This window comes from Cervus canadensis, chromosome 6 (assembly GCF_019320065.1).
Source record: "Cervus canadensis isolate Bull #8, Minnesota chromosome 6, ASM1932006v1, whole genome shotgun sequence".
In the NCBI taxonomy this organism is placed as follows: Eukaryota; Metazoa; Chordata; class Mammalia; order Artiodactyla; family Cervidae; genus Cervus; species Cervus canadensis.
This window is the reverse complement of record NC_057391.1, coordinates 76,931,400-76,955,444: the sequence shown is the minus strand read 5'-3', so window position 1 is coordinate 76,955,444 and position 24,045 is coordinate 76,931,400. Positions and strand designations below refer to the sequence as shown.

General features: G+C 38.5%; 1 protein-coding gene and 1 pseudogene across 1 annotated transcript; both read left to right on the top strand.

The window, feature by feature from the left end:
* Positions 1-2,894: 2,894 nt before the first annotated feature.
* On the top strand, positions 2,895-21,859 carry MED6 (mediator complex subunit 6). Its single transcript, XM_043472424.1, has 8 exons — positions 2,895-3,040; positions 7,786-7,945; positions 9,042-9,133; positions 10,425-10,507; positions 10,807-10,915; positions 12,311-12,426; positions 20,968-20,995; positions 21,454-21,859. The coding sequence occupies exons 1-8, from the start codon at positions 3,019-3,021 to the stop codon at positions 21,582-21,584; spliced, it is 741 nt and encodes a 246-aa protein (XP_043328359.1). The 5' UTR covers positions 2,895-3,018; the 3' UTR covers positions 21,585-21,859.
* Positions 17,333-18,345, top strand: LOC122443812 (annotated as a pseudogene).
* Positions 21,860-24,045: the final 2,186 nt, after the last annotated feature.

Here is a 24,045-nt window from a genome sequence, read left to right as displayed (position 1 = left end):
ATCAGTCCTTCTGATGAATATTAAGGATTTGATTTCCTTTAGTATTGACTGGTTTGATCTCTTTGCAGTTCAAGAGACTCTCAAGAGTCTTCTCCAACACCACAGTTCAAAAGCATCAATTCTTCAGTGCTCAGTCTTCTTTATGATCCAACTCTCACATCCATACCTGACTACCGGAAAAACCATAGCTTTGACTATATGAACCTTTGTCAGCAAAGTGATGTCTCTGCTTTTTAATATGCTGTCTAGGTTTATCATAACTTTTCTTCCAAGGAGCAAGAATCTTTTAATTTCACTGCTACAGTCACTGTCCACAGTGGTTTTGGAGCCCAAGAAAATAAAATTTGTCACCTTCCCCATTTTTTCCCTACCTATTTGCCATCAAGTGATGGGGCCGGATGCCATCATCTTTGTTTTTTAAAGTTGAGTTTTAAGCCAGCTTTTTCACTCTCCTCTTTCACCTTCATCAAGGTGAAAGATAGCTCCTCTTTGCTTTCTGATATTAGGATGGTGTCATCTGCATATCTGAGGTTACAAATATTTCTCCCAGCAATCTTGATTCCAGCTGCCAGGAGTCCAGCCTGCCAGGTTCCTCTCTCCATGGGATTTCCCAGACAAGAATATTGAAATGGGTTGCCATTTCCTTCTCCAGGAGCACTTAGTCTTATAAAGCTATATCCTGGGAATAATTTTTTATTTCCTGCCTGTCCTTCATCAGGCTCATCTACTAGTCACTAATTACCTTTTGATTTTATATCCTAAATACTTGTCATCCTTTTTCTTCCCTCTGCTAATACTGCCTTTGTATGAGTGCAGACATCATTTGTTTGCCATCGTCTCCTAAACTGACTTCCTGTTCTTGGTCTTATAAATGCCTCTAACTCGTGTTCCTTGGATAATCTTCATATTGATAAAATGGAATCACAATTTCACTTCTCCCACTGCCTACAAGATAAAGGCTGAGTTCCCAGGTCTGGCTTACTATGCTTACCATATGTTTTATTACCTAAGGATCTGTGTTCTGTTATTTTCTCCTAATAAAAGTACAAGAAAACATAAACAAAACAGAAAGCTTGATGTTTCACAGTTATGTTTATTGGATGTGATAACCCCTGTTTTGGAATGCCTCCTCAACCAGGCCCCACCAGGCCTTCCTCCTCTGAAAACTAAACCCTGCTCTGTGTGTGTGCATACTTTTACTGGGACACGTATACATACCATCTCAAGCATAAAATCCCAGTTCAAAAACTGGAATAAAACAAAGCAATATATTTTTATGCCACTTAGAGTTAAAAGTTTTTAATTCCCAGTCTATAACGTCGAAAATTCCAGTAAGTTCATGGTCGTTCTGCCCCTCACCCCCCGCGCCTGTAACCACCCCACCCCTTAGCACTGTTCTGTGCTTAAATTCTGGGGGAACCTTCACACTACCTAAATTCTGGAGAAGATATAGGCACTAACACTTCATCCCCATACAAGGGGCTTCTTCTGATTTTGGGGTTCTCTTCATGGCATCTGTGAGTTGCTTGCAAATATCCTCAACATTTTGCTTTTATGGAGACACACTGGAGCTTGAAAATCTAAGACTCCCTATAGCTTCCCCATTCCAGAATTGTTCCCTCTAAGGCATCTTGCTATCTAGCCCAGATTACCCGGAATTTGGACACTATGTCTTTACTCAGGGACCCAGGGTATTCCCTTTCTTTTAATCTTGTTAATGTTTTGTGCCGGAAGCCTTGTCTTGTGAAAATTTTGTCTCAAAGGTATGTAATATTTTCTTCAATGGTTTAGACTTTTAATGGGCTTGGTCACATAAATCTAATAGCTGTCAAATTCCTCCTGCTTAGTCCTGTCCAATTCCCACACTTGAGGTAGGGTGAAAAATAGAATGGTCAGTGGCCCCTAAGGGCTTCCCCGGTAGCTCAGCTGGTAAAGAATCTACCTGCAATGCAGGAGACCCTGGTTCTATCCCTGGGTGGGAAAAACCCCCTGGAGAAGGGATAGGCTACCCACTACAATATTCTTGGGCTTCCCTGGTAGCTCAGACGGTAAAGAATCTGCCTGCAATGTGGGAGACCTGGGTTCGATCCCTGGGTTGGTAAGATCCCCTGGAGGAGGGCATGGCAACCCACTCTAGTATTCTTGCTGGATGAATCCCCATGGACAGAGGATCCTGGTAAGCTACAGAGTCCATGGGATCGCAAAGAAACCAACACGACTGAGTGACTAAGAACAGTACAGTGGCTCCTAAACTGAGCAGTTCATTGAATACTCCTGAAAGAGTTTTTAAAATTAAAAACGTTACCGCCCCCAATTCTGCACAATCAGAATTTGTTTTTTTTAAACTATCACAGATCAAGGTGGAATTTTCGAATCCCTCAGTAATGGGCGTTGGGCAGGCCTCTGCTCAGTCCCTTTTTCCTCAAAAGTCTCCAAATTTTTAACCCGATAGCATCTCCAGCTTCCACCTCTCCTTTCTTTGAAGCTGCTCTCTCTTTCCAGCATGGAGAAGGAAACGGCAACCCACTCCAGTACTCTTGCCTAGAAAATCCCATGGACGGAGGAGCCTGGTAGGCTGCAGTCCATGGGGTCGCTAAGAGTCGGACACCACTGAGCGACTTCACTTTCACTTTTCACTTTCATGCACTGGAGAAGGAAATGGCAACCCACTCCAATACTCTTGCCTGGAGAATTCCAGGGACGGGGGAGCCTGGTGGGCTGCCGTCTATGGGGTCACACAGAGTCGGTAGCGGCTCTTTACAGCAACGCTCTCCTATCCCCTCCTCCCCGCCCCGCCCCCATCCCAGCCCTGCCCCCATCCCCGCCCCTCCCCCTATCCCCGCCCACTCGGTCTCAGTCCCTCCCTCTCCCCGTCGCCGCTCCACCCCCGCTTCTGCCCGCCTCGCCCTCTTTTGGTTCCTCCTCGACATTCTTCCGCTCTGCAGCCTACCTCTTTCGTCTCTGAATTGTGACGTTTTCTCTGCGCCGGAAGAAGGACCTGAGAACGCTTTCGGAGTTATGGCGGCGGTGGATATCCGAGGTAACCTGTGTTATCATCCTTTGTTTTCTGATTGTCTGGGGCCTGGTTTAGGGATTTATGGCTCTTGAGGGCAAAATTCTGGTTCCTTTGTGATGTCTGCCAAACTCTTTTGATTTTTTTTTCTGAACGACTCGCAGCTCTAATCTGGCGGAAAACTGCCTAGATTTTCGCAGTTCTTCAGGAGTCTCTTAGAGACGTTAAAACGAAGGCGGTTGGAAGAAGCCCTGTGCTTTGAGCCCTGATACCTGCGGTGTTGTTCTATATACGTATCTCTCCAACAGTATTGGTTGGGGCTGCCTATCCGGGTGAAGGAACGGCCTTTGGGTAGAGAAGGGGGTGGGGTAATAAGCCGCCACAGGGTTTGGTTCATATTTGGGACTTGGCCTGGGGGCCACCTTAATCCTGACGTTTGAGATTCCTTTTTCTTTATTGACCAATTTGGAGTCTGGCACATGCATTGCAAATAAATTGTCATTTATATATTGTCAAAATGTCTAGTGATCTTCAGCATTTCTGAATAATGCTTACTATATGTTTTTCTTTCATTATAAGTGAGAATATCAATTACCTAATTTCATTACTCGCTTGTTGTCAGACAGCTTTGTTAGGGCCACGTCAACACGCTCTCGCTTGCAATTGAATAAAAAATAAAAAGTCTATCAGACTGTTTAGTTTTCCTAACTTTAGATTTCCCTGGTGACTCACCTGGTAAAGAATCCACCTGCAAAGCGGGAGAACTGGGTTCCATCCCCGGGTTGGGAAGATCCTCTGGAGAAGGGAAAGGCTACCCACCCACTCCATTATTCTGGTCTGGAGAATTCCATGGACTGTATAGTCAGAATTGGTGACGTGGTCACATAGGAATTGTAGGCTGTTATAAGGTCTTTGGCTTTTCCTCTGAGTAAAAATGGAGAACCACTGGAGGGTTCTCACCAAAGAGGATGAACATAATGTAACTTACTTTTTTTTACGATCACCTTGGCTGCTGAGAACAGTGTAGGAGGGCAATGGTGAAATTAGGGAGGCTAGTTAGAAGGTCATTTTTGTAATGCATGGGGATTTGGGGATAGCTCAGACTAGGGTGGTAACAGTGGAGATGGTAAGTAGTAGTTGGAGTCTGCTTGTTTTGGTAGTGTATTCTCTTTATTGTGTTGTGGTCTTAGGTAGTTACTATGTGGGAGAGCTAAGGTATTCTCTTTTACACCCAGTTAACTATTTTGTAAATGAACATCTTTGGATACTGGAGTATGTGCAAATTTATGATCAGTAGAGTAACTTACCCTTAGCCCTTAATCATGAGTTAATAAACTTTTTAGTCTTACCAGTCAGATCCTGTGCTAATTTTGATTAGTAACCCACAGCCCCAGTTTCTTAAAACTGAGTTTATCTTTGTAAACTGTCAGCATTTAATAGGAACACATTTGTATTTGTGGGTTATTAATAACTAATAATTGAAGTATATAGAAACTGCTATGAGAACATAGAGAAAGAAGCCATTATTTCTACCTTGCTAACTGGAGAAAGACTTTGCAGAGATTAGTAACATTTGAAATGAGTTTAATCTAGCATGAACCTTTGAATTTTCTGGTAAACCTGTACCCTTTTGAGAATGAAAGAGGTTTCTATTTTTTCCAAAAAAGTGTATAAACTAGAAAAAGAAGAAAAAAGAGGCCCAAACTAGGACAGCCTTGGTTAAGCCAGAAATAAGGTCAGTCATATTAATCTTAAATGAAATTGACTACCAGCACTACCACCATCATCATCATAATTGACACTGGATTTTTACAATGTACTAAACCTCTTACATACATATTAATCCCTGTTTTATAGATGAGAAAAGTAAGGCATGGGGAGGTTAACTCACCTGAAGTCTTATAGTTGTCAATACTTTTTCCTTTGCCATTCTGCTGTGTGATGGTGAATTGTGGGCAGTGAAGTAGGAATAGTGGAGCTAGATTGTGAAATGCCATGTTAAAGAATTTGGACCTTGTTCTTTTAGACTGTAGATGCACTGCTGTTCTTTAAGAAGTGACATAATTAAATTTTGCATAGAATATCATGACGTATTATGCAGCTCTCACTCAAAAATGTACAAGTTGGGCTTCCCCAGTGGTCGAGTGGTTAATAATTTGCCTGCCAATCCAGGGGATACAGGTTTGATCCCTGGTCCGGGAAAATTCCACATGCCATGGGGCAACTAAGTAAGCCCACGCGCCACAGCTAGTGAGCCGGCGTGCTTTGCAACAAAGAACCCACTGTAGTGAGAAGCCTATGCACCGCATAGCCCCTGCTCTAAGCAATTAGAAAAAGCCCGCTCACAGCAAAGACCCAGCAGAGCCAAAAATAATAAAATCAATTAATTAAATTTTTTTTTAATGTATAAGTGGCATTTTTAAGGCTGAATAGGATTGAGAGATCTGGAGACAGGAAGCCCCGTAAGGAGGCTGCTGTCCAAGTGACACTTGGAAGAAGATTAGATGTGATACTGGCAAAAGGAATGGAGAAGAGGAAGTGAATTTGATTAGACCCCCTGTTCTCCAGCACAGCACTCATTCTACTAGTGGTCTCCAAATCTGTAGTATCAGCCCTCACTTCTCTCAGAAATTCTCCTTACTCAGTATTTTGATTTTGAGGCAGACAAGTATAGACGTGTGTGGGCTCTGGAGCTGAGCTGCCTGGTTTCAAATCTTAACTCTACCATTTAGTGATTCTGTGACCTGGACGAGTTAACCTTGCTGTTTCAGGTTTTTCTTTTGTAAACTAATATTAATAATAATACCAATCTTAAGTTAATGGGTAAAGTAGTTAGTGTCTGTACTGTTAGTGTTCAAAAGTGGTAAATACTGTTCTCTGTATTTATCTCCAGGTCATATTCACCTTACTTTTTATATTTGACTAGTTTACTAAATGAGGAAAATATGACATAAAATTGCTGATCAAGAAATAGCTAGATGAAGAAAATTGTAGAGAGAATTTACTGAACAGTCACTTGGATCAGATGACATTTGTAATTTTTCCTGATTCCGAGAGTCTGATGCCATATGTAAACTCAGTGTATTCAAGCCAAATTCATTACACCTTCATAAATCGTTTATTGGTTCCTAAGCTTGCTGACTTTATAATTGGTCATTCAGAAAATTGTCTCTTTCCCCCCCTAAAAATGTTTCTTTTGTTTTTATCTTGCTGTATATTGCCATTGCCTTCCACTAATTCCTCATCACCTCATGCCTTTATCTATTAATGCTCCATAATTGTGGATAGGAAGAATCTGTAATTATACATTTATTTGCTTCTGCAGATCATTTTTCTGCCTATGCTGAAATGATCTGTGATACTATAATGGTTTGTCAATAACTTATAACACCGTATAGACATAGTTACTATGTAAAGGAGAAACCAACCTCAAATTGTTATTCTGCAAATGCTTTTATATAATTGTTCCTAAGGAAATAAAAAAGAAAAGTGTGAGAAAGTTGATTTAAAGAAAACAATTTTAGTAACTGGACTGTAATGTTTAAAGCTGAAAATAATGATTATCTTTAGTTATTTTTCATTGGAAAACCTTTCTTTCTCTGAAAATATTTTTTCCTGGCCTGTTAAATATTTGTTTATGGCATGGTCCATTTATGATGGGCCATCTCAGTGGTCTCTACTGATTATTTGGTCGTTAACATGCTTCATCTATTTTTCCTCCTTTATTTTATAATGTACACAGCATGTTTTACCTTTGTGTAATTGCTTTTTCAATTTGATTCATTTTCCTCTAAATTGCTTGTCACCTTGGATTAGGTCTGACTTCTTTATAGATGCCAGAAATAATTACAGTTTAGAAGAGATTGAACTTTTCAGTTCTACCTCCTTCAACCAGTATTATTTAGGCAGTTTGACATCCATGACTTAACACCCAGTGGGATTTGGTACTGTCAGTGTTATGAAGCATTGCAGCTGCTACCCAATAAAAGCGCAATTAAAGCTGTCTAGCCCTACTTTCCAAGTCTGTCTTTTTCTTTTTCCATTTTGAAAAATTTAAGGTTTAATTCTTTAAAACATGAAATGGCATGGCTGTAATTAAGGGCATTCAACTTTTCATTTGCCCCTTTAACATCATTATTATCTCATCTATAAAAATAGCTTCCTAACTTATTTCTGTCTCTTTAATTGGAAGGTCTCAGACTAGTGGCAGTGGCTGTGTTTTCTTTGGCATGAGTATTGTTTGAAAATTTTTGAATTAGTTGCCAGCATTATAAAAACTCAGGGTTTCCAATAAAGACTTCTCTAGATTTCAAGTCCTATAACTTCTTCACCTAAACCTTTAATCATATATTTTTATATTTCCCTGCCTTTGTATTTACATTCTCTCTGCTTGGAATTGCTTTGCTTCTCTTTTCTCCATGGTGAGCCTCTTATTTATTCTTTAACATATCATGTTAAAACTCACCTGCTAAAACCCACCTTCTCCTCACCCCATGAAAAATCATTTCTGTTCCCTCAGGTGAGGTATTCTGCTCGCTCCACTGTGCTCCCATAACATATTTATTCACACCTTTATTATAGTTCTTAATGTTGTGTTGTCATTGTTTTCTTGCATACTTATCACTTCTGTTAGACCGTGAGGGTATATAGTTTAGGATCCATGACATTCTTATATTCATAGTGCCTCCTGTGTTATATGCATAATAAATGTTTGTTGGATTGGATTTTTTTCTCTTTTCTCATCCTTTATCATTTTGTTTCTTTTTTTGAAGATAATCTGCTGGGAATCTCTTGGGTTGACAGTTCCTGGATCCCTATTTTGAACAGTGGAAGTGTCCTGGATTATTTTTCAGAAAGAAGTAATCCTTTTTATGACAGGACATGTAATAACGAAGTGGTCAAAATGCAGAGGCTAACTTTAGAGCACTTAAAGTAAGTTATTAGTCAGAAGATAGCATCTTTGCCAGCTACAGATTTTGTAATGAATATTTCTTTCCAGCTGTGGATCATGAAGTACAGAGTAGAAGTTTTGGAAGAACCGGAGTTTTGTTTGTACAAGTTTGACCTGCAAAGGAATTATTAGTAGTCACTTGTAACCTAGGAAGTCTTTTCTTTATAACTTTCTATATTATAGTCCATTTAAAATGCAGTATGAAGTTTAGATGTAGATGTCATTGATTTTAACAATGCAGCTCTGTTGTCCTTAACCAGGTAACTATATTTATTATCTCCTCTACATCTAATTTAATGTTTTAAACCATAGTGCAGTTTATAGAAAATTTTTTTGTATGACAAGTAAAATTTTAGCCATACTAATGCAAAGCAAGATTCTTCAGACTTCAGATGCTGAATAATTAAGAATTTATTACTGATACAAAAGTCTCTGAAACAACTGTGTAATAGAGTTTTTCATCTGTCAGCTATACATGGGGAGAGTGGATTCCAGGTAATTAAATTTCTGGTATTTTAAATAGCTTTCATTGTGAGGTAAATATTTACGTTAACTGAAGCACCTTGTTGCTTTTATTTTTTTTTATTTTTTTATTTTTTTCCTTGTTGCTTTTAAATATAGTATGTCAGGAGAAAATTTGTTGGAGGTGAGGATAACGTTTGTTTTCTGGTTGGGTAGAATATACAGTAGAGAGATATAATTAAGACAGACATAGTGTTCATGTATATTTTTATATTTTATATATATTTGTAGATCTCCTTGGTCAGGAAGCATCATGGGTATTTTAGTTGCCTTTTTTGAAATGTAAGTTCAGGGTACTTTTCATGACTGAAAATACTCTAAGTTCATCATGAATTTTTATAGAGAAATTTTATTGTTTAAAAACCATATCTTTATCTGTGCTCCACCTACCTGGGACAAACAGCCAGTTTTATTGAACAGCCAATTTTTAATGTCACACACAGGAAGTTTTATCCTATTTACATTGTTGCTCCGCTTTTATCTAGTAATTGAATGTTGTGCAGAGTTGTCTGGGTGGCTTTCATAGGTCTCTGAAGTTTTGTCTCCTGTTTTCAGTCAGATGGTTGGAGTGGAGTACATCCTTTTACACGCTCAAGAGCCCATTCTTTTTATCATTCGGAAGCAACAGCGGCAGTCCCCTACTCAAGGTAAAATGTGTAAACTTCAGGTATTATTTTCTTCTTAAAATACCATGATATATTGACTCCTGAGCTGTATGTTCTTATGTTTTTGGGTTGGCTTCTATTTTAGGGATCTGTGGGAATCCATGTGTAGGCTTCCCATGCTTTCCCTTCTGTGAGGGGCCAGACCAAGTGCACCCTCCCTCCAGTAGGGAAATGCACCCCCACGTGCATAAGATGTCTGCTCAGGGAAGACCCTTGGAGACTCTTGAGTCCAGAATTTTTATTGAGGCCTGATCATGTAGACATCTTCTGTCTGTCAAAATTCTAGTCTCTCAGAAGGAAATCATGTTTAATTCCTGGTAGATGCAGTTGCACCAGATTTGTAAAAGATCAACTGAAAATCCTCATCGACACATTGAACCAAAAGTCTTATTTGGGTTATATTACCGAATAAAAACTGCTTTAGAAATTGTATGAAGAGTATAGAATTCAGACTTGATTTTGAATCAAAGAGCTAGTCACTCATTCCAGAGATGATCAGCTGCGTCTCCTAAATTACATACTCTCTTCAAGATCTTTGAGAACAACCTTCACCCTGGTGTTGATTCCATAGAATGACTTTGCTAATGAAGTTGTGGTTCCAGAGTCAAGAATCCAAACTAACTTTCAAAATCAAAGATCAGAGTCCCTCCCCAGGGACACAGTTTCCATGATGGGAGGATTCTAGGTACAAAAGTGACCCACGTTGACACCAGCCTCACTAGCAGCTGTTTTATTCCTTAGAACCTTGGACTGGAGCACAGAGCCAAGTTCAGTGCGTCTGATACCTTCATCCTGGACCCTAAATCTCTCGTGCTCTGAGGTCTTATTCCCCAAAGTGTGGTTGACTGACAGTAGCATTGGATCACTTAGGAATTTGTTAGAAATGCATTGTCCTTACTACTCAAGAGTCTAATTTTAACAAGATACTCAGATGATTCAGATGGTCAGTAAGTTTTAAAAGCACCACTCCTAGGGCAAAAGTTAGCACACTTCTGTGATGGTCCACATCACAAAGACTAAGTATTTAGGTTTTGTGGGCCTCATGGTCTCTGAGACTACTCCACTAGTGCTATAGCAGCCTTAGATAATGATGCAAATGAAGCGTTGTGGCGATTTTTCTATATAACTTTATTTACAAAAGCAGGAATTGGCAAATCCCACCTTAAGCTTTAATATGGGAAAATGTCAAACTTTAGTTGTTCTTAAGGAAGTGTATTTAGCAGTTTGTGTGCATAGCTGTGTTAATAAACATTTGTTTCTTCCACTGCTTTAGTTATCCCACTGGCTGATTACTATATTATTGCTGGAGTGATCTATCAGGCACCAGACTTGGGGTCAGTTATAAACTCTAGAGTGGTAAGTGTCTTTACATTCTTTAAACATTACAGAAAACTTGTAGCTGAACTACCTTGCTTCCAAGAATTAAACAGGAACTCCTCTCCCTTGGAATAAAGGGTTGACCATTAGAATGTCTTAAGCATTGCCTCCTGTGGGCCTGCTCCATGTTCAAAGTATATACCACAGCCCCAGATACATAGTGATTCAGGTTCTGAAAAACAGAAGAATTACTATCTTTGCACATGTAATACTTTGTAGTTACTCTGTAAATTATGGATGACTGATGAAAAATTCAAAATTGGTTTTCCCTTTGTCAGCTTACTGCAGTGCATGGCATTCAGTCAGCTTTTGATGAGGCTATGTCATACTGTCGATACCACCCTTCCAAAGGGTATTGGTGGCACTTCAGAGATCACGAAGAGCAAGGTAGGTGGGACACCTGGACCCTCCTAAAACACTTTTTGTTACTTGGAGGATGAAGCTGTTTTTCTTTCGAAAAATGGCTATCAGTGATTTCTTGGTGTGTTTTACCTCTTATAGGAAGATTTCATAGGATGATAACATTGTCAGAGCTAGGTTTCCTGTAACTAGATGTGGTAGTCATAGCATTCGCATAGGTACAGCAGGTATAAATTTTAATCTCTTTGGTAAGTGATGTTTTTGATAAGTTGATTCAAAGTTTTAAAATATTTAGAAAACATAAGGGAAATCAATGATGAGGAAAGAGTAATGATGATATTTCCTTCTTACCTAACTCTTGAGTCATCTTGAAGCCTGGAACCTAAATCTGAGTCTTTGAACTAGGGGAGATGCTCTTAAAGCCATATCTCCAGATGATTACCAGTCTGTTTCTGATTTTTCCATATTACCACCTGTTGTGATGCCAGGTGTCTATAGTTTCCATAGCTGCTAATCCACTACTTGTTCTGCACCATATTTTGCCAATAAAAATACTTCTAGAAACACATCTACAGCAGTATACCTATATTCTGTATTTCTCTTAGAGAAATAGCAACTTAGGATGAATTACTATGGAAAAGGTAGCCTTGAAATAAAATTCAGACCCGTGGAATAAAGGGTCTTTGAGATGTAGGTGTATTTATTCTTGATAGTAGGTGCTGGCGACAACATTTGATTTAGGAAAGTTTGCATGAGTTGAATAAACTTCTCCCAAGAGCTCTTTCCCCTAATGAAGTATTTGAAGTAAAACTTAACTGGAACCCTTCTTTTAGAAACAATCCACCAGCACATTCCCCTCCCAGGGAAAATCCCATGCATGATTAATTTCAGAATTTCTCTTGTAAGTTCTTTTCTCTTTTCATGATCTTTTGTTGTCTGGTTTTGTTGTCTGTAGTGGATTATAGTCTTCATAATTGAGTATGGTAACTTAAGTTTATGAAAATTACATTTTCCATTTGTGCCTATTAGGTTTTGTGGGAAGACAAATTTAATACACTTAAAGTAGACATAAGATAATTTCAGACATAATCAGAATGTGTTAGACAATTATGGAAAATGTAGCCTTAAAGTTTTTCATAATTAAATAATTATGAAAACGTAAGGACAGTGTCTATCCATGCTAAAACTATATCTTTAAAAGACATGTCAGCCTTTTAAATGTTAGAATTTTAACCTCATTTCAGAGAGGGAATGTGAATGCTTCTGTCCTTATGCTATGTTTAATGTATTTAGGGGGATTGCCTTTGGAATAGCAGCCATTAAAAAAAATGAAATTTGAATATATTTGTTGCAGACAAAGATTTGTAAAATATAAGGCACCAAAGTAATCAGTGTTTTGATTTGGACTTCATATTTTAATAGATAAAGTCAAACCTAAAGTCAAAAGGAAAGAAGAACCAAGCTCTATTTTCCAGAGACAGCGTGTGGATGCTTTACTCCTAGATCTTAGACAAAAATTTCCACCCAAATTTGTGCAGGTAATGAGAATACATGTGGTTAATTTTGATTCAGCACTTTTTCCTGACATTTTTATTTTTAAGTAAGAACTGTTTCGGATGTGATCTAAACATATTGATTTCCTCATTAGTTAAAAACTCTGAATGAAAAGAAAGTTTTTCAAGGACTTAATGGAAGAAATGGGTAAAGGGAACCAAATTAATACTATTCTGTGCTCTTAAGTTTAATTCCTCATGGAATCCTCACAGACTGTGAGGCCTGCTTATAGATAATATATTCAGAAGGTTGCTGAACGTGTTGGTAACAAAACTAGAATTTGGAACTCATGCTGTCCCTCTGTATGCTACCTTCTAGCCTGAATATAGTGGATATTTAAGTCGTTAAATGATAGAATAGCTTAAACTTTTGTAACAGATTAGCACATTTGATGTGGAGGGTTTGGCATGACAAATGGAGGAGGCAGGAGTAAAAATAAATAGGCTTATATCCTACTGGTGTTGAAATTAAAATGAATTCTATTATGTTTGGATATTCCAACAGCAATAGCAGGTTTGGCAGAGAAGTAGGTGTGAAATGGAATATGTGAACATGTTATTCTCATGATTTGTCTCAGCTCTTATTTGTCTTTACAGGATTGTATACACACAAGGTCATAGATGGGCTTCCTTCGTAGCTCAGTTGGTAAAGAATTGGCTTGCAAGCAGGAGACCTGGGTTTCATCCCAGGTCAGGAAGATCCCCTGGTGAAGGAAATGGCAACCCACTCCAGTATTCTTGCCTGGAGAATCCCATGGACAGAGGACCCTGATGGGCTACAGTCCTTGGGGTTGCAAGAGTCAGATACAAGTTAGATACTTAGACTTAAGGTCATAGATACTGTTTTTCTTGTTGCGGCCCTATTTAAGAGATTTTCAAGGGTAGTTTCTGATTGGAATTTTTCGCACCCTGAGATGATGTTAGAACAGACCTCCCCTTCCCCCTTCTCTGACTACTGGATGAGATGCACTGTTGGAATGGTGATATGGTTCTGAAGGGAGCAGAGGCCCAGTTGGAACTCAGAACAGAAAAGTCAGTTTAGAGAAATCTCATGAATTACATTTGAAGATGAAACAATGTCAGTTGAATAAATAAATAAGTGAGTTACAGCTGTATGTAAAATAATGAGTAGTGACTACAGAGTGTAAGAGATTAGATGTGGTTGACCATTCTTTCTGTGAGTACATAATATATATACTAGGAATGCTGGAGGCAGAACATCTAGACCTACACAGTACAATAGACCCTCAGCACATGTGACTGCTGTGCATTTGAAACACACCTAGTCCATATTGAGTTGTGATATGTGTGGAAGACATACTGGGTTCAAGGACTTAGTACATAAAAATATATATAAAATGTCTAGTTTAAAAATATTGGTTATATGTCTAGGATACTATTTGAAATACATTTGGTTAAAAATATTAAAGTTCATCTGTTTCTGAAAATGTGACTACTAGAAAATTTAAAATTACATATATAGTTGCATTTGTAGCTCACATTTTTTTTGGGCAGTGCTGATTAGAAAAGGGAAATGGAAAACGCAAAACAAGAAACATGAAAAATTGTTGATGAAAATATACCCAGAAACCAAGAAAATCCCTTGTTTGTTCTTTTGCTAATTTCCTGAGGTGGAAAGTTATACTTTTCGAGATCTTTCCTTCTTTTTAGTGAAGAGTTTTATTACTGTAAACTTCCCTCTTAGTACTTCCTTTGCTGTCCCATAAGTTTTGATATGTTATGTTTTCAATTTCATTTCTCTCCATATAATTTCTGATTCTCCTTTTTCATTCCTTCTTTGGCCTGTTGGTTGTTCAGGAGTATGTTGTTTAACTTCCACTGATAGAGACTAGAAAAGTAATAGAAAGAATCAGTGGTGCACCAGAAACTAATGCAGCATTTTAAACCAGCTGTACTTCAATTTAAAAACAAGCAAACAGTAAAAAGGCAAAGGAACGAAGAGCTGCTGTTTTCAAAAGATAAAATTTGCTAAATTTTAGCTATACTAACAAGAAAGACTCAAATAAAATTTGAGACATTACTACTGAAGCCACAGAAATAAAATGATCACAAGAGACTACTGTAAACAGTTTATATACCAAGAAATTGGATAACCTGTAAGAAATTCCTCGATACATGACCTACCAAGACTGACTCATTAAGAAATAGAAAATCTGAACAGACCAATAATGAGTAAGGAGACTGAATCAGTAATCTTAAACCTCTCAACAAAGAAAAGTCCAGGAAGAGATGACTTCATGGGTGAATTCTACCAAATATTTAAAGAGAATTAACACCAATCATTCTCAGACTCTTCCAAAAAACTAAAGAGGAGGGAACACTTCAAGATTCATTTTATGAGGCCAGCATTGCTCTGATAGCAAAAATACAGACACTACAAGACAAGAAAACTGCAGACCAATATTCCTACTAAAAATAGGTGCAAAAATTCTCAGTGAAATACTAGCAAATTAAATGCAATAGCCCATTAAGAGGATCATATATCATGAACAAGAGGGATTTATCCCTGGGATGCAGAGATGGTCCAGCATACCAAAATCAATCATTATAGTACACTATTAGGATGAAAGATAAAAATCACATAATCATCTCAATAGATGCAGAAAAAGCATTTGGGAAAATTCAGTATCCTGTTATGATAAAAACAAAGGTATGAAAGGAACATACCTCAATATAATAAAAGCTGTTTGTAACAGACTCACAGCTGTCATATTCAGTCGTGAAGAACAAAGCATTTTCTCTTAGGATGAAAAACAATACAAAGATACACATTCTTCATACTTCTATTCAACACAGTATTAGAAGGCCTAGCTAGAGAAATTAGGCAACAGGAAAATAAAGGGATTCAAATAGGAAAGGAGTAAAATTGTCTGCTTGCATAGCAAACCCTAATGGCTCCATTAAAAAACTGTTAGAACCAATACATGAATTCAGTGACGTTTCAGGATATAAAATCAAAACCCAAAAATTAGTTGCATGTCTATATACTAACAACAAACTATCAGTAAAAGACAGCAAGAAAATTCCATTTAAAATAGCATCAAAAAACACTCAGAGATAAACTTTTTATTATCAACTTTATTGAGATATAATTGGTGTACCATGTTGTGTAAGTTTAACATGTACAACCTGTGGATTTGATACACTTACATATTGCAAAATGATTACCACCATAGCATTACCTAATACCTGAGTGCCAAAAAATTGATGCTTTTGAACTGTGGTGTTGGAGAATACTCTTGAGAGTCCCTTGGACTGCAAGGAGATCAGTCCTGGGTGTTCATTGGAAGGACTGATGCTGAGGCTGAAACTCCAATACTTTGACCACCTCATGTGAAGAGTTGACTCATTGGAAAAGACCCTGATTCTGGGAGGGATTGGGGGCAGGAGGAGAAGGGGACGACAGAGGATGAGATGGCTGGATGGCATCACCGACTCGATGGACACGAGTTTGAGTAAACTCTGGAGTTGGTGATGGACAGGGAGGCCTGGCATGCTGCAAATCATGGGGTCGCAAAGAGTCGGACACGACTGAGCCATCTCATCCTCTGTCGTCCCCTTCTCCTGCCCCCAATCCCTCCCAGCCTCAGGGTCTTTTCCAACGAGTCAGCTCTTACTCTTAGCAACTTTCAAATATATACTACAGTAATATTAGCAGTAATTACCAAGTTGCACATTAGATTCCCAGAACTCATTTCATCTTTTACCTTTGACCAGCATCTCTCTATTTCCCCCACTCCCTCAACCACTGGCGGGAACCACTCTGTTCTATGAGTTTGAATATTTTAGATTCCACACATAAATGATACCATATTTGCCTTTCTCTGTCTGAATTATTCAACACTTAGTATAGTGCTCTTTCAGTTCATCTGTTTTTTTCACAAATGAGAGAATATCCTTTCTCACGGCTGAATAATATTCCAGTGTGTGTTTGTATCACATAAGTCTCGCTGTCACACACATACACACACACATACACATCACATCTTTATCCTTTCTGTTGACAGATGTATAGGTTGTTTCCTATATCTTAACTTTTGTGAATAATGCTTTAGTGAACATGGGAATGCAGGTATCTCTTCAAGATCTTGTATTCATTCCCTTTGAATATATACCCAGAAATGGGATTGCTGGGTCATATGATAGTTCTGTTATTAATTTTTAGGGGAACCTCCATATAGTTCTCTATAGTGGCTAACTAGATTTCCACCAATAGTGCACAAGTGTTCCTCCCCTCTTTTTTCTTTTAAACATTCTCACCAATTGTCTTTTTTGTTTTTAATTGGAGTGTAATTGCTTTATGGTGCTGTGTTGAATGATTAGTGATGGTGAGCACCTTTCATGTATCTGTTGGCCATCTGTGTATCTTTTTTGAAAAATACCTATTCAGGTCCTCTGCCCAGTTTTTAACTGAATTGTTTGTTTTATGCTGTTGACTTGTATGAGTTCTTTATATATTTTGGATATTAACTTATCAGATATGAGATTTGCAAATATTTCCTTCCATTTTGTAGATTGACTTTTCATTTTGTTGATGATTTAGTTTGCTGTGAAGAAGCTCTTTGGTTTGATGTATATAGTCCCACTTGTTAATGTTTGCTTTTGGTGCATTTGCTTTTGGTGTCATACCCAAAAAGTCATCACCAAGACTGATGTCAGGGAACTTACCGTCTATTCTTCTGGGAGTTTTATGATTTCAGGTCTTATATTAAGTCTTTAATCCACTTTGAGTTAATTTTTGTGTGTGGTGTAAATTGATCATATAAACATGGGTTTATTTCTGGGCTCTCTATTTTGTTCCATTGCTCTGTGTCTGTTTTTATTCCAATACCATACTGTTTGGGTTTTGTGGCTTTGTAATATAGTTTGAAATCTGAGTTATCTGTACTCCCACATGTATAATTATTGTGAATATTTTAGCATTATTCACAATAGCCAAAATCTGGAAGCAGCCATAATGTTCATCAGCAGATGAATGGATAAAGAATCTGGGATAAGGTCTTCAGGTAAAGATGGTGGAGCATGGTTACAGCTTTTTGCTGACTGCATTCAGCCCGTCTGGTAAACTTGTCCAGATAGAATATGCTTTGGCTGTTGTAGCCGGAGGAGCTCCTTCAGTGGGAATTAAAGCTGCAAATGGCGTGGTCTTGGCAACTGAGAAGAAACAGAAGCCCATTCTGTACGATGAGCAAAGTGTCCACAAAGTGGAAGCGATCACCACACATATAGGTTTGGTGTATAGTGGCATGGGCCCAGAGCACAGAGCTCGAAAACTAGCTCAACAGAACTATCTCATTTACCAAGAACCGATTCCCACAGCTCAGCTGGTCCAGAGAGTAACTTCCATGATGCAGGAATACATCCAGTCAGGTGGTGTTCACCCATTTGGGGTTTCTTTACTTATCTGTGGTTGGAATGAGAGATGACCATATTTATTTCAGTCAGATCCATCTGGAGCTTACTTTGCCTGGAAAGCCACAGCAATGGGAAAGAACTATGTGAATGGGAAAGCTTTCCTTGAGGAAAGATACAATGAAGATCTGGAACTTGAAGATGCCATTCATACAGTCATATTAACCCTAAAGGAAAGCTTTGAAGGGCAGGTGACAGAAGATAATATAGAAGTTGGAATCTGCAATGAAGCTGGATTTAGGAGGCTTACAACAACTGAAGTTAAGGATTATTTGGCTGCCATTGCATAATAATATGAATAATGAAGTGACTGAAAATCCAGAATTTCAGATAACTTCTCTACTTAAACATGTTTAAAGTGTGTTTTGTTTTGCAGACTTTTTGCATACTTCTACATGGTTTGATGGACTGATGTTTTTAAAATGAGACTTATAAATCATAATAAACTCTTAAATTAACTTCCAAAAAAAAGCAACTGTGGGATAGACATACAGTTAAATATTATTCAGTCTTAGAAAAAGAAGGAAATTGTACTATTTGTGGTATCATGGATGAACCTGGGAGATATTGTGCTAAGTGAGATAAGTTAGTCGCTGAAGGATGAATACTATATGATTTCACTTACATGAGGTATCTAAAATATTCAGTAGTCAGACTTACAGGTGCAGAAAACATTATAGTGGTTGCCAAAGGATGAAGGAAGAGGAAAATAAGGAGTTGTAAAAAGGATGTAGTTACAGCTCTATAAAGATGAATAAGTTGTAGAGATAGGCTGTATAACATACTGCTTATAGTTAACAGTATGGTGTTGTGCATTTAAAAACTTGCTAAGAGGGTGGATCTCATGTTGAGTGTTCTTAGCGTGCACGCACACATACACACAAAACTCCAAACTAAAGGAGCAAAAGGAATCTTTTGGGGGTGATGGATATGTTTATTACCTTGATTGTGGTGATGGTATCACAGGTGTATGTATATGTCCAGACTCACCAAGTTGTGTGTATCAAATATGTGCCATATTTTTGCATATCAGTTATACTGCAATGTACTTGTAAAAAAAAAAAAAAAAAAAGAACCAGAAAATACTCTGAAGTTTGATCACTCTTACATGTTTTATGAAGGGAAGAGTGGTGAAATATGAGACTTAAAAATTGGGTTAAAGTCACATTTAGAAGAACTTTATATGCTCCACAAAGGAGTTTATTGTTAACTCTGTAGTCCAGTGTTCAGTCACTATTTTAAACCCATAACCCAAGAGTCATACAGGATATACTCGTTTCAACAGTGAAAATGCAGCAATGTGTTTGTGATATTTCTGCCCTAGGAAGTCTGTTAGAGACTTGGTGCCCAGGTTTTGGGAGGTTTCTCAGGTGCCCTTTACCTAACACATGTCGGCTTCTCGGGTGGCACTAGTGGTAAAGAACCCGCCTGCAAATGCATGAGACATGAGATGCGGGTTCAGTCCCTGGGTTGGGAAGATCCCCTGGAGAAGGGCGTGGCAACCCACTCCAGTATTCATACCTGGAGGATCCCGTGGGCAGAGGAGCCTGGCGGACTGTAGTTCATAGGGTTGCACAGAGTTGGACACAACTGACGGGACTTAGCACCCGCACAGCTAGCACATAGCAAAATTCCACCGCACTCTTTGAAGGAAGCAAAAACAGCATTGTAAATACAAACAGTCTAGGCATAATGAACTGCCGTTATCAGTTAGGAAGTGGTGGGAACCCTCCTGAAATCCAAGTTTCCAGATACCAGTCAAAGGCCAGCCTTGCAAGCTGGCCCTTCTAAGGATCGTAGCCTTCTGTGTTAACCTTTTCTGTACAGTGGGTAATAATGGGGAACTCAGTTTTGGTCTTATTAAGTGTAGTGGTTCCCAGAACTTGTAGTTGGAGTGGGTTGGTAGGCAGTGGGCAGCATGACTCTGGAGCATGTGGTAACAGAAAATTTTGAAGCCTTTAGTCATAGGAATAGAAAAGAAAGCTTAGGGAGGGCATGTAAATTCAGAAGGAAATTCATTAAACAGAGGCATTAAGTGTTCTATTAGTTAGTTCAGTCACTCAGTCGTGTCCAACTCTGCAACCCCATGAATCGCAGCATGCCAGGCCTCCCTGTCCATCACCAACTCTCGGAGTCCACCCAAACCCATGTCCATTGAGTCGGTGATGCCATCCAGCCATCTCATCCTCTGTCATCCCCTTCTCCTCCTGTCCCCAATCCTTCCCAGCATTATACTTTTATTCTGAGATGACAGGGAAGTATAGAGAAGTATTTCTCATGTATGTATGTCTGCATGTAAAGGTATTATATGTTTGAAGGTAGATAGAAGGGAGAGAGTTTGGGATGTTGACAGCTTCCTTGGCTGATGGTGAAGGGTAGGTTGTGAGCCTTGAGGAGGAAGAAGGAGAGGGGGAGGAGGAAAGTGTTTTAAAGTATTTAACTTGGGTAGTGAGATCCCAGAGACAACAGGACCCACTCAAGTGAAAGAATTGCCATGCTGAATGAAGGATCTGACCTTGTTCCTGACTCCTAGTGCCCTCATCATTTTTTCCTGCAGTTTGATTTCTAATAGTGCACTCACTCAACAGAAGTCTTATAGTCAGAAAAAAATACCTCTATTTCTTTACTTCCCATACCTGCCAACTTTAAAAATCAGTCATCCAGGTTTCATTCTGCTTACTTATAGCTCGTTTCCCCTAAGCAAGTAAGTCTATGGAGTTTTGAAAAACTCCATTATTCCCTCTCATTGGATTCTCCTTAGCTACTTTTTAAAAATATATAGCCTCGGTGCAGACACAAAGGATTTTGTTGATGTTCCAGGTTTTTCTTTTTTTTAAATGTTTGATTCTTTTGTTCTAGTTTTACATTTGTGTCTTTTCTGAACTGGGGGATAAGAAGTAGAAAATTACAAGTTTACTTTTTATGGTACATGGATAGTAGTTCTTCTTCATGAAGTCATTTATAATATAATTTGCATGCAGGTATAATTTTAATGAAGATTGTGAAGTCAAGAAGAAGAAAGCTTTGCTAACCTTCCCTGTTTTTTTTCTCCTTTTCCTCCACCTCCCTCCCGTACTCTTTCTTAAAATGCAGCAAAAGTCTGGAGAAAAGCCTGTCCCAGGTATGGTTCATCTGATAATTATTAAACTTGAAATAATAGTAACTATAACATGTGAGATGAATTGTCATTTTGTCCTTTTCAACTCTCTAATGGTAATTTGTTACTCCTAACCTTTGTTTTGATTTGCTGAATTGCCAAAAGATGGTGTTTTTGTGGTAATTATAGTAGTATTTAAAAGATGAATTGGAGTGGGATGAATAGGTATTGAGGATGCATGGAAGAGGTGAGGTGATTTGAGGTTGTATCATAATTTGCTTGTATTACCAGGTTTTGGGTTTTACCAGGTAAAATGAATTGGTTCTTAAACATCTGCCTGATTAAACAGCTAAATCTAGAACTTGGGATAAGTAGTTCAAATGAATTTGAGAGTCTGACCCATTCACATTAACCATTGTCTAAACTGATCTTATCCCTCCACCCACCACCCCCTCCAAAAAATACCTGCTTTTGATGTCTAGTGGATCAGACAAAGAAAGAGGCAGAACCTCTACCAGAGACTGTAAAATCTGAGGAGAAGGAGACTGCAAAGAATGTGCAACAGACAGTGGGCACTAAAGGCCCACCTGAAAAACGAATGAGACTTCAGTGAGTATTGGAGAAGAGAGAAGCTGGCAAGACTCCTCTTGTCCACGTTTTACCTCATTACTGTGACAGGCTCTTGGACTTTAAAATTCTTTGTCACAATCATTTGTATAGAATGTGCTTATTCTTTAAGAAAGGATGTAAGGATGCTCATGCTTTCAACCTAAATATTTTTAATGTATCTTTCGTAACCTTTTCCCTTCTGGACTTAAGCAGCTTCCTGTCTCACATGTTTACTGCTATATATGTTTAAAAACAAAATAAAGGTATTTGTATAAATTACTTTATCTTGACTCCACCCCCCCCTCCATTTTCCCTCTGAAATATTTCCAGGTACATTTTGCGAACACAAAGGATTTTTGTTAAAGTAGCAACTAAGCTGATTTTCTATTCTTAGTTGCATATTCCTCAGTATTAAAATAGTAAAGTTACTAACAATGTGAAAGATAAAGGGAAAACAACCTTATTCACCGAAACCACTGTCTCACAAATACCGTAGCAATGTTGTGAATTTTCCTTGTCGTCTTTTTCTATGTGTAGATTCTTTTTTTTTTTTTGGCTTCACTGCGTGGCATGGAAGCATGCAGTCTTAACCACTGGACCACCAGGAAAGTTCCTGTGTGAGATATTTTCAAAACAATAGTTTGTAATTTTTCTGTTCATACTGTTTTACTTTATCACGTTTTGTCTGTTGTATGCACTATGCCATGGTTACCTAGTTTTTATAGACTATTTATAGTTTATTGACTGAATAATTCTGTGAATGACTGTATGTCTTTTCTTAAGCTCTCCCTGTGTTGTACTTAAGTTTTCCCCAGTTTGCATTATTTAAATAAGACTGTAGTGATTTTGGGGCTTCCAGGTGGTGGTAGTGGTAATGAATCCGCCTGCCAATGCAGGTTAGACACAAGAGACACAGGTTCGATCCTTAGGTCGGGAAAGTCTCCTGGAGGAGGATACAGCAACCCACTCCAGTGTTCTTGCCTGGAGAATTCCAGGATCAGAGGGGCCGGCAGGCTGCAGTTCATGTGGTCGCACAGAGTTGGACACAACTGAAACAACTTAGTACGCACGCACGCAGTGATTACATTTAGCATTTATTTCCTCAGTATAGACTCGCAGCAGTAGAATCACTAGAATCTGTACTTTTTTTGTTGTTGTTAGTCCATATTGCCAGGTGGTTTTTCGCAAAGGTTTTATTTTGCTGTTACAGTAGTAACAAAATATGAAAATACCAACTTCCATTGCTAGTGATGTTAACTTGGAATACTTAGTTAAGGTAGTGTTTGTCAGGTACTCCACTGTAAAGTTAGAATTTTTCTTTTCGTAATTTTAAGTATCATGAGGTGGGGGTAGGGGCTGGGGAAGTAGTTTGAGGCTCTGTAAATACCATGTTATTCCTCAAAACTTTTACCGTCCAGCAGCTTTCATTGATCATTCTTACCTGAATCATTTATTACTATTACGGTTGCCAGATGGTGGTTTTCTAATTTCTTCTTTCTTTCTGTGTTTATTACTTGGCTTTCTGTTATAAATAAGAGCTGCACCCGCACACCCCCCCCAACGCCAGTACTTATTTGTTTATATCACTATAGATGCCTGGAATCTCATTTGTTCAATGTGTTGTATTTCTTCACCATCATTAATTTATACTGATGCTCAAATTGTCCTAGATTGGGCCAATGGGAACTGGTTCATACTGATTCCTGTGGTCCTTTTGACATAATCCTGTCATTCCTTGAGTATCTTCTTTTGTGTTTTGGCACAGTAAGATACCCCAGGTTCATCTCAAAAACCCTAGAGTCAGCCATTTCTCTAAGGATCCCTCCTTCTTTTTAATAGAGAATATATTTGGAAATCAAGATCTGTGTGCTAGGTGTGTGCATTTGCTACTGGGGTGCCATGACTTCTGGGCTCTTTTAGCTGATAGAGTTAAGAAATAGATATATACTGGGACTTCTCTGGTGGCCTGATGGTTAAGACTCTGTGCTGCCATTACAGGGGGCATGGGTTCGATCCCTGGTTCTGGAAGGAAGATCTTGCATGCTGCATGGCATGGCCAAAAAAAAAAGAAAAGGATTGTGTGTGTGTGTGTGTATGACATGAATGAATACACGTACGTCCGCACACGTATCAGTTTATTCTGTATATATTAAAAGCTATCCCCAAAATCACTGCAGATGGTGACTGCAACCATGAAATTAAAAGACACTGCTCCTGGGAAGGAAAGCTATGACAAACCTAGGCAGCATATTAAAAAGCAGAGATATCACTTTGCTGACAGAGATCCATATAGTCAAAACTATGGTTTTTCCTGTAGTCGTGTACGTATATGAGAGTTGGACCATAAAGAAGGCTGAGTGCCAAAGAATTGATGCTTTCAAATGGTGATGCTGGAGGACTCTTTTCAAAGTTCCTTGGACAGCAAGGAGATCAAACCAAGCAATCTTAAGGGAAATCAAGCCTGA